Raw genomic sequence first — 12,123 nt, forward strand, 5'->3', positions numbered from 1 at the left:
TCAGAATGTTAACCTTGATGATCTTTAGGTCAAATTCAGATCTGGGTCAGGTGGGGTCAAAAACTAGGTCACCAGGTCAAATCAAAGGAAAAGCTAGTTAACACTCTATAAGCCACATTTATGACCGTATCTTAATGAAACTTGGTCAGAATGTTAATCTTTATGGTCTTTAGGTCAAGTTTGAATCTGGGTCATGCGGGGTCAAAAACTAGGTCACCAGGTCAAATCAAAGGAAAAGGTAGTTAACACTCTATAAGCCACATTTATGAACATTTCTTAATGAAACTTGGTTAGAACGTTAATCTCTATGATCTTTAGGTCAAGTTCCAATCTGGGTCAGATGGAGTAAAAAACTAGGTCACCAGGTCAAATCAAAGGAAAAGCTAGTTAACAATCTAGAGGCCACATTTATGACTGTATCTTAATGAAACTTGATTAGAATGTTAATCTTGATGATCTTGAGGTCAGTAGGTCAGGTGAGCGATACAGGGCTTTCATAGCCCTCTTGTTTTCATTGTGTTGCAGACAGAACTACTGCTACTCTAATTATACCTCCACAAAACGAAGTTTGTGGGGGGTATATAGGAGTGAGCTTGGCGGCCGGTCGGTCTGTCCGTTGGTTTTTGTGGTTTCCGGATGATAACTCATGAAAGGCTTGACCGATTTGAATAATTTTTGGTACACAGGTGTAACATCAGAAAATACAGGTCAAGTTCGAATTTGGGGTCAATAGGTCAAAGGTCAAGGTCACAGTGACCCTGAACAGTTAAACAGTTTCCGGATGATAACTTGAGAACGCTTGGGCCTATGATCATATATTTTGGTACTCAGATGTAACATCATGAAATACAGGTCAAGTTCGACTTTGAGGTCTGTAGGTCAAAGATCAAGGTCACAGTGACTCGTAACAATTAAACGATTTCCAGATGATAACTTGAGACCGCTTGGGTCTAGAGTCTTAAATTTTTGTACACTGGTGTAACATGATTAAATACAGGTCTTGTTCGACTTTGAGGTTAGTAGGTCAAAGGTCAAGGTCACAATAACACAAAACAGTTAAACAGTTTCCGGGTGATAACTTGAGAACGTTTAGGCCTAGTATCATGAAAATTAATAGCTAGGTTGGTTATGACCAGCAGATGACCCCTAATGATTTTGAGTTCAGCAGGTCACAGGTCAAGGTCACAGTGACCCGGAACACTTAAACGGTTTTCGGACAATAACTTCACAACGCTTCGGACTAGGATCACGAAATTTAATAGGGAGGTTGGTCATGACCAGCAGATGATCTGTAATTATTTTGGGTTCCAAAGGTCAAAGGTCATTTAAACCTTTTCCGGACGCTTGGGCCGAGGATCATGAAACTTCATAGGGAGGCTGATCATGACCAGCAGATGACCTCTATTGATTTTGAGGTCAGTAGGTCAAAGGTCAAGCAAGTTCAGCTTTGACATTGGTTTAGTTCTGTGACAAGGCCATATTGTGGGGGTATAATTCGTCACTCCTGTGATAACTCTAGTTAACATTATAAAGGACTGTATCTTACGCCGAACCACCATACTGGAAACTGAGGTTCACACTAAAACAATACAAGGTATGTTGGCAAAATCTAGTGATAAATGGGATTACTTAAAATATCAAAACTATTTTTTACAAACACAGAAAAAAAAATCTAACCTGTCTGTTACTAAACTTGCATTGATTGTCATCCTGGTAAAAATTTTAGTTACAAAACCAGAACAGTTGGTTTGTAGCATTATTGTAAACCAAAAAATTCAACAAAACAGCCGTTTCTTAACTGTCAACATTACTATTCAAACAATAAAACTTAAAATTAATCAAACTACAATGAAATGCAGCCAATAAATTTATTTAAACTTCCCTCTCTGTAGCAACGGTCAAGCTTGGCCAGTTGTTGCGGTCGGTTATAAACTTCCAAGAACTGCTAAAGTGCATTCTATCACAATACCTTTCACAGTACCCACATGCAGTCCCACACAACAGCTATATGCTGTCCCTCACAGCAGCTACATAAGTCCTGCACAGCAGCTACATAAAGTCCCTCACAACAGCTACATAAAGTCCCTCACAGCAGCTGCATACAGTCCCTAACAGCAGCTGCACACATTCCTTCATGACAGCTACACACAGTCCCTCATGACAGCTACACACAGTCCCCCACAGCAGCTACATACAGTCCCTCACAACAGCTACATAAAGTCCCTCACAACAGCTGCACACAGTCCCTCATGGCAGCTACACACAGTCTCTCACAGCAGCTATACACAATCCCTAACAGCAGCTACACACAGTCCCTCACAGCAGCTACACACAGTCCCTCACAGCAGCTACACACAGTCCCTAACAGCAGCTATACACAGTCCCTCACAGCAGCTATACACAGTCCCTCATAGCAGCTACACTTAGTCCCCAACAGCAGCTACACACAGTCCCTCACGGCAGCTACACACATTCCCTCACAGCAGCTACATACAGTCCCTTGCAGCAGCTACATACAGTCCCTCACGGCAGCTACACACAGTCCCTCATAGCAGCTACATAGAGTCCCACACAGCAGCTACACACAGTCCCTCACAGCAGCTATACACAGTCCCTCACAGCAGCTACACACAGTCCGTCATAGCAGCTACATAGAGTCCCACACAGCAGCTACACACAGTCCCTCACAGCAGCTATACACAGTCCCTCACGGCAGCTACACACAGTCTGTCATAGCAGCTACATAGAGTCCCACACAGCAGCTACACACAGTCCCTCACAGCAGCTATACACAGTCCCTCACAGCAGCTACATACAGTCCCTCACAACAGCTACATACAGTCTCTCACAGCAGCTACATATAGTCTCTCGCAGCAGCTACACACAGTCACTCACAGCAGCTACATACAGTCCCTTGCATTCCATTGTAGCAACATGCTAGTAGCTTCTTACAGTCCCTCATATCTCCCTATGACAGTATGCTGGCAGCTACTTGCAGTCTGTCATATTTTGTTATATCGGCATGTTAGCAGCTACTTGCAGCCTTGCACATTTCGTTATGACATTTTTCATAGCAGCTTGTTTTTAGCTCGACTTTTCGAAGAAAAAGTAGAGCTATTGCACTCGCCCCAGCGTCGGCGTCGCCGTTGGTTAAAGTTTTTGATAAAGTCAAATATCTCTGTTACTATCAAAGCTATTGACTTGAAACTTATCAAAGTCTACACCAGGAGAAACAATCCCCATAACTCTGATTTGAATTTTGACAGAATTATGCCCCTTTTTAACTTAGAATTTTTGGTTAAAGTTTTTGATAAAGTCAAATATCTCTGTTACTATCAAAGCTATTGACTTGAAACTTAAAATAGTTACTAACTATCAAAGTCTACACCAGGAGAAACAATCCCCATAACTCTGATTTGAATTTTGACAGAATTATGCCCCTTTTTAACTTAGAATTTTTGGTTAAAGTTTTTGATAAAGTCAAATATCTCTGTTACTATCAAAGCTATTGACTTAAAACTTAAAATACTTATTTAACCATCAAAGTCTACACCAGACGAAACAATCCCCATAACTCTGATTTGAATTTTCACAGAATTATGCCCCTTTTTAACTTAGAATTTTTGGTTAAAGTTTTTGATAAAGTCAAATATCTCTGTTACTATCAAAGCTATTGACTTAAAACTTAAAATACTTATTTAACCATCAAAGTCTACACCAGACGAAACAATCCCCATAACTCTGATTTGAATTTTGACAGAATTATGCCCCTTTTTAACTTAGATTTTTTTTTAAATTTTTTGATAAAGTCAAATATCTCTGTTACTATTAAAGCTTTTGACTTGAAACTCAAAATAGTTAATACAATCAAAGTCTGCACCAAGAGATACAATTCCCATAACTCTGGTTTGAATTTTGACAAAATTATGCCCCTTTTTAACTTAGAATTTTTGGTTAAAGTTTTTGATAAAGTCAAATATCTCTGTTACTATCAAAGCTTTTGACTTGAAACTTGAAATACTTATTTACCATCAAAGTCTACACCAGGAGAAACAATATTCATAACTCTGATTTGAATTTTGACAGAATTATGCCCCTTTTAACTTAGAATTTTTTGTTAAAAGTCAAATATCTCTGTTACTGTTAAAGCTTTTGACTTGAAACTCAAAATAGTTATTTACTATCAAAGTCTACACCAGGAGACACAATTTCCATAACTCTGATTTGAATTTTGACAGAGTTATGTCCCTTTTTAACTTAGATTTTTTTTTACTGGCAAAACTCTAAGATATTTGGTATGAGGCATTGTCTAGTAGACTTTTACCAAGATTTTTCAAGTTGTGATCCCAGGGTCAATAGTGGCCCAGCCCCAGGGTCCCTTGAATTTACACAGAGTTCTATAGGAAAAACATGAAACTGAGAGGCACACAGCTTAGATATGTTACATGTGGCATTATCTAGTGGTCATTTACTAAGATTGTTCAAATCATCACCCATGGTCCATTTAAAGCCCCTCCCTGAGATCACTTAGTTTTTATATGAGTTGTATAGGAAAAAATACTTCAAAAATTATCTGATAATATTATCTAGACTTTTTAGCTCACCTGTCACAAAGTGACAAGGTGAGCTTTTGTGATCGTGTGGCGTCCGTCGTCCTCCGTCCGTCCGTCCGTCCGTGCGTGCGTGCGTAAACTTTTGCTTGTGACCACTCTAGAGGTCACATTTTTCATGGGATCTTTATGAAAGTTGGTCAGAATGTTCATCTTGATGATATCTAGGACAAATTCGAAACTGGGTCACGTGGGGTCAAAAACTAGGTCAGTAGGTCTGAAAATAGAAAAACCTTGTGACCTCTCTAGAGGCCATATTTTTCAAGAGATCTTCATGAAAATTGGTCAGAATGTTCACCTTGATGATATCTAGGTCAAGTTCGAAACTGGGTCACGTGCGGTCAAAAACTAGGTCAGTAGGTCTAAAAATAGAAAAATCTTGTGACGTCTCTAGAGGCCACATTTCTCAATGGATCTTCATGAAAATTGGTGAGAATGTTCAGCTTGATGATACCTAGGTCAAGTTCGTAACTGGGTTATGTGCGGTCAAAAACTAGGTCAGTAGGGCGAAAAATAGAAAAACCTTGTGACCTCTCTAGAGGCCATATTTTTCATGAGATCTTCAGGAAAATTGGTGAGAATGTTCACCTTGATGATATCTAGGTCAAGTTCAAAAGTGGGTCACGTGCCTTCAAAAACTAGGGCATTAGGTCAAATAATAGAAAAACCTTGTGACCTCTCTAGAGGTCATATTTTTCAATGGATCTTCATGAAAATTGGTCAGAATTTTTTATCTTGATGATATCTAGGTCACATGTGCTCAAAAACTAGGTCACTGTGTCAAATAATAGAAATAACGATGTCATACTCAGTTCAACACTGGGTCATGTGGGGATAGGTGAGCGATTCAGGACCATCATGGTCCTCTTGTTAATTATAATTACCTGATGACCCCGAATAATTAGGGGTCACTTGACTGTTACCTTGACCTACTGACCTACTTTCTTGTTTTTTAAGATACAGCCTTGAAATTTTGATGACATACACAGTTTCGCACTGATCTTTAAACTGACTTTCAGTGACCATGAATGTGACCTACTGACCTACTTTCTTAATATTTTAGCATCAGTTTGACGTTTGAAACATGTTCACACAACTGAGAAAAGATTTGAATGCTAACAAATATTTGACTTTTTTACCTGATCTCTTACACTTGTCCATGTAGCTCATATTACTCAGGTGAGCAATCCAGGGTCATCATGACCCTCTTGCTTTTAATCAGCTCAACAAAATGGTAAAATGTTTTAAATTTTTATGCCCATGGGCATAAAGCGATTGAACTGTCAGTTTGTTCATCCATCAGTAGGAACCAGATTGTCAAAAGAACACATTAATGACCCGAATTTATTCATACTCACACTCAACAATGTGACAAGACCTTCAAAAAATTGACCAAAACAAACTTAAAAAAAAAACCATCTTTGGTCATACACTGGGTGGGGGGGACATTTTGTTTCCTTCTATCCTTCTTGTGCCAAAATGATAAAAGTACAGTAAGGTATATATGTGGATGCATCACTGTCTTCAAGAAGAAGTTAATGATGTAGATTCTGTGAATATATTTGTATGTGCTTACTGCAGCTCTGTCTTTGCACAACCAGTTGAAGCTTTGTAAATGTTGACAGGATAGTAACTGTACTAAACTTTATAGAAATCAAGTATTTTCAAGCCTTCCTCTGCATTTTAAGCTTTTGTTAGTTGAGTTGTGTACAGTACATTGCTTCTGTACATTTTACACAGTAGTGAGTGAATATACAGTTAAAGTTGGCCTTAATGATTACCTGAAGTAAGCAGTCACCTGTCCTAAGCAGCCTGTCAGCTAGTTCCACTCTGTGACTCTAGTTACCTCCCCTGACTGTCCGACCACAGAGTCACAAGTAACGACATAATTGCAAGCATAATGATGATTTAATGGAGAAAAGAAAAATATTTGTGAATAGCAAATTTATTCTTGTGCTTGTTTTTGTAAAATACATGATATTTCATGTCATGAACAATTCGCAGTACCTAAAAGCAGTCACCCACTGACCTGTATTATCGATGTGTTTTTCATCATTGATGATGTCACAGCTTTATTACGTTGCTATTGGCCCATTTCATTCACTTTCAGGTACCGGTACTGGATAGCAGATAATGGAGAGCACAACGTCTCAGGCTAATTCTAAGTGTATTAGTGCAATATTATTTGTATATTTACAAGTATCTAAAGCTAAATTACAACATTTGAAAACAAAACAGATCTGGGGAGAGATCTATTAATATCAATTCTCATGTGCTTGTTCCTTCCTGAACTCCCGGAATAAAGTTTGGTGAACAAATCGAGCACGACTTCACACTGTGCTAAATACTGTACCTTCATGCATATATTTGATAGCTGTTTTTCTATAGGTTTTATGCAGAACATGTCAAACAACGTTTCTGTTCAAGAAATAAATGTATTACCTACAGCAAAGTGAAATATTTCTTTCATTTTTCTTACTTTGAAGCTTACAGTTTATGTTAGAATGTTAATCACTAATGATTACTCCTATTTTTAGCCGTGGCTGAGTTTGATGTAATATCAGTCTGAAATGAAATAAAAGTGATAATTACTTCACAAGTTGGACTACCTGTCAGCTGACTTACCAGATTGACATCTTGTTATAATGTTAACTTGTCTGAAGCAGCCGCCTGTCTGATGTAGCCGCCTGTCTGAAGCAGCCGCCTGTCTGATGTAGCCGTATTGTGTCACTCTCTTGACTGGTTGCTTAATACAGGTTGGACTGTATAATCAAGAAATGCAGTTTCTGCTTATCTATGGAATAATCTCGAGATCTTATTTTTTTTACCATAAACTCTGCACTATTTGTTTTATTAGCTCACCTGTCACATAGTGACAAGGTGAGCTTTTGTGATCACCCTTTGTCGGTCGTCCGTCATGTGTCCGTGCGTCAACAATTTCTTGTCTGCACGATAGTGGTTTCATTTATGATTTTATTTTAACCAAACTTGCACACAACTTGTATCACCATAAGATCTCGGTTCCTTTCTTGAACTGGCCAGATCCCGTTATGGGTTCCAGAGTTATAGCCCCTGAAAGGGCCAAAATCAGCTATTTTGACCTTGTCTGCACAATAGCAGCTTTATTTATGATTTGATTTTTACCAAACTGGCACACAACTTGTACCACCATAAGATCTTGGTTCCTTTCTTGAACTGGCCAGATTCCTTTATGGGTTCCAGAGTTATGGCCCCTGAAAGGGCCAGAATTAGCTATTTTGACCTTGTCTGCACAATAGCAGCTTCATTTATGATTTGATTTTAAATAAACTTGCACACAACTTGTATCACAATAAGATCTTGGTTCCTTTCTTGAATTGGCTAGATTCCATTATGGGTTCCAGAGTTATGGCCCCTGAAAGGGCCAGAATTAGCTATTTTGACCTTGTCTGCACAATAGCAGCTTCATTTATGATTTGAATTTAATCAAACTTGCACAAAACTTGTGTTGCCATAAGATCTCAGTTCCTTTATTGAACCGGCCAGATTCCATAACGGGTTCCAGAGTTATGGCCCCTGAAAGGGTCAGAATAAGCTATTTTGACCTTGTCTGCACAATAGCAACTTCATTTATGATTTGATTTTAACCAAACTTGCACACAACTTGTATCACCACAAGATCTTGGTTCCTTTCTTGAACTGTCCAGATTCCATCATGGGTTCCAGAGTTATGGCCCCTGAAAGGTCAAAAATTGGCTATTTTGGCTTTTGCAGCCATATAGAGACTTCATTTATGTTGTTTTTTTTTATACAAACTTCTAAAATATCTTCAACAACAATAAATCTTGGATTCCATGACAAATCAGATCCAATCGTAGGTTCCAGAGCTATTTTATATCTGATTACCTCCCCTGATTGTAGTCAGAATGGATTTATATCAGTAAGTACTTATAGGACTTATTTGAAATTTCATTATTGTCATTAGTTGGACTGAGCCAATCAGGGTAGATAACTATGGACTGATTTTATGTCAAATTACCTCCCTTTATTTCAAATTAAAATGGGTATATCTCCGTAACTAATGAAGATACTGATCTGAAATTTCATTTATGTCAACAGGTTTATTTGGCAGATCCTTCTTTTGTTCACTTACAACAATTTTCTTTTTAATTACTTCCCTTTTACGTTACTATAAATAGCTTATTTTTAGTAACTTTTTTAATATTGGCCGTCCGGAAAAACCGATACCACTTTTCTGTGGTACAACATACCTCCAATTTTTAGGTGTATTTTGACATATCTGTACCTTGTAAGAATTTTTTTTCTTTTTGGTTAAATTTCTTTCCTTTGTTGTTCCTGGCTTTTGGACTTAGATATTTTTTCTGAGGATCTTCTTGTCCTCAAGTGCAATGGTAACAGGTGAGCGATATAGGGCCATCATGGCCCTCTTGTATCTGTTTACTAGTAAATGTTGCTATTTTGGTAAGGGTTCTGTTGATCTTTGTTTAAGGTTATATATACAATGTAACAGTTTGTATTGCTAGATAGCATATCAGTTTCTTTTTATTCAATTTAAGGTATCAAGTGGACCTCGAGGAAGACTAGATGTGGGGCCTAAAAGGGCCGCAATGCCCCTTCCTAATGAATCGAAATCCCATACAACAAAAACAGCTGCTGATAGAAAGGTTGGTTGGTACTTGTGTTATGTTTTTCTACTGATTTACCTGTACCCTGCTAAATTTCAAAAATGGACAAGTCCATCATTCAGTTTTAGCAGTACCAGTTATTATTTGAAGGGATTTTTGCTCTAAAATTTCCTGACTGAATAGCAAACTTTGCAGACTGCACAGATATGCGGTCTACACTGGCCACAAAGGCAGGATCACTTTCTGCCTCCAAAGCTAAAGGTTAAAGAACTATTTTCAGATTATAAAATGCAGCAGAAGTCCCTGTCTGTTTGTCTGCAATATTGTGAAGACATTTTAACACTTTGGTTGGGATATTTTCAGCATCATTGGTGCTCATTATTGCATTATATTTGAGCTGTGCCATGAGAAAACCAACATAGTGGCTTTGCGACCAGCATGGATCCAGACCAGCCTGCGCATCCACGCAGTCTGGTCAGGATCCATGCTGTTCGCTTTCAAAGCCTAATGGAATTAGAGAAACTAATAGTGAACAGCATGGATCCTGACCAGACTGCGCGGATGCGCAGGCTGGTCTGGATCCATGCTGGTCGCAAACCCACTATGTTGGTTTTCTCATGGCACGGCTCATTTATTCCTCGTGAAAAACATTTGCTTTTACAGTTTTATGAATTTTTCCAAAGTATTTCATTTAGAAAAGGGAAAAATAAAACCATATTTTCCTAGCATATTAAAGCAGAGTTATAAGAATTAATTTTAATTACTCATTTGAAAATGCACTTTTCACAGGTAGATCTATGCAGAATTTATATAAATACGACAAAAATGTTAGAAATTTGTTTAGTAGCATTTAGTTCATAAATCATTGTTGGTAATACATTTTTTGTTAATCTTTTGGTATGAAGATCAGTTACATAAGAGCATGTCTTTCTCCATCATATGAAATTATTTAAATATATTGCAGGCTCCTGTGGAACCTCGAGATGAGGGAGACATTAAAGGTCAGTAAAGAAATGTACAGAAATCTTTGATACTGTGAAATCATTTTGTTTTGTTGACAGAAAACTTCCTAGATTTCAAATATTAAAGGTAAAGTAAAATGAGCGTGATTTAATTTTTGTGGCTGCCTTGTGACATTAAGTCTTCAGAACATATTGAAGGAATGAGAATTAAGGTATTGGACCCCTAATAGTAATGTTTAAAAAATGGCATTTGCTTGGTATATTCTTAAAGCTGACCATGTTTCGCACTGTGTTGCAAATTTTAAACAACTTTTACCGTGCCGTTTTTTGTAAATTTTGTATAATTTATGGTATTTCCTCAAGCTCAAGTAGAGACAAATTTCAGTGTGATGGCCACTATCTAAAACATTTGCAGAGAATTCATTACAGCATTAATTTTGATAAAAGAAACATCAAACTATTGTTAAACAATTATAAAACACAAAATAAAACTGTAAATATCATTTTTTCTAGGGTGCCTCAAGTAAACAGATTTAATGAGACAGAATTCTAACTCCAACCTTGAAAAATTAAGGTCGAATCCTGTGGGTCTGTTTTGAATTTTGCTCACTTCATTCAAAAATAACCTTGGGGCAGAAGTAAAACCTACCTGCATTTCTTCCACAATATGTATTCTAAAGAAGGAAGGCAAAATAGAGAACTTTTACTGCATATAACTCAGTATTTTTAAAGATGTCTAACTCTACCCCTCCTGATTCAGAGGTAAATTCACTTTGAACAGCAAGAAATCGCTTATAAAATGAAAACTTTCCACTTTTGTACAATACATCCATAATATGTCTTAAAAGAAGTAAAAACTTACTAGAAAAAAACAGTGGGGCTTGAACCTACACCCCCCCCCCCCCCCACCATTGAAAATTGCAAAGTAAGAATGTTCTTAATTGTTGGACAGTTAATTTTAGCTAGCTGAAATACTTGTCTGAAAAATTTGGTATATATGTATTCATACTGTTTTTTGAGGTGGTAAAGTACATGCTGATCTTATGTTTTCAGTTCCACAAAAGAAGAAAGTGGGTGTTCAAGTTCTGCCAGACATGAAACTATCAAATGGCAAGTTATATATTTTAATCACATGTTGTGTGTAATAAAGCGATTAAATAAAAATGATAATAAAGCCTTTATGTCGACGTCGTTTATAGTATAGGATACGTTGGTCAAATTGACTTCTTTATATGGCAAAAGAAAGTAGAATTTTTGATGTTTCGACACAACAGACTAACATGTGATAAAAAGAATATTACATTTGTGACTTTCCACATTGAATTTATTAAACTTGTTGAATAGCATTGATAAAATGTTCGGCAGAGCCTCGCATTTTATTATTTTATTCAACTTGTTTAATAAATTCAATATGAAAAGACACTCATGTAAAATCCTTTATATAGATACATATATCAGGTCATAACGGGACTCACAGTGCCACTCCAGACAGACAGGCTGTCACTTTGCTAGAATCACTAAAGGTCTACTAACTAGCTGAATATCTGCCTCATGTGGAGCAACTGACCCATGTTGGATTTGAATCAATAAGAGTCGATGGACGAGTTTTTCTTAACCACTCAGCCATGGAGTTCCCCTAACTAACAACTCACTGCAAAATTATGCATAGTCATTTATGTCTAGAACATCTGATATCTATCCTTGATGTCATATCAGCTAACAGACTTGCAAAACATGGGACTTCTAAATAACAGGATTCTCAGGTAAACAGGACTTCCAGGCAAACAGGACCTCCAGGCAAACAAGACTTTCAGCTAAAAGACATCAAATAAAAAGACTTCCAGGTAAGCAGGACTTCCAGGCAAACAAGACTTTCAGCTAAAATACTCCCAGATAACAGGACATCCAGACAAACAGGACTTCCAA

The 12,123-nt window shown here is 37.4% G+C and overlaps 1 protein-coding gene across 9 annotated transcripts in view; it reads left to right on the forward strand.

Annotated features, from left to right (window-relative positions):
- Positions 1–12,123, forward strand: part of LOC123546976 (lymphocyte cytosolic protein 2-like) — a 212,788-nt gene that overhangs the window by 175,368 nt on the left and 25,297 nt on the right. For all 9 annotated transcript variants that reach the window (XM_045333676.2, XM_045333678.2, XM_045333681.2 and 6 more), the window contains 3 exons: positions 9,167–9,274; positions 10,200–10,236; positions 11,251–11,307. In XM_045333676.2, coding sequence (XP_045189611.2) covers positions 9,167–9,274; positions 10,200–10,236; positions 11,251–11,307 — 202 coding nt within the window. The remainder of the gene's footprint in view (positions 1–9,166; positions 9,275–10,199; positions 10,237–11,250; positions 11,308–12,123) is intronic.

The sequence above is a fragment of the Mercenaria mercenaria genome, chromosome 9, assembly GCF_021730395.1.
Source record: "Mercenaria mercenaria strain notata chromosome 9, MADL_Memer_1, whole genome shotgun sequence".
Taxonomy (NCBI): domain Eukaryota; kingdom Metazoa; phylum Mollusca; class Bivalvia; order Venerida; family Veneridae; genus Mercenaria; species Mercenaria mercenaria.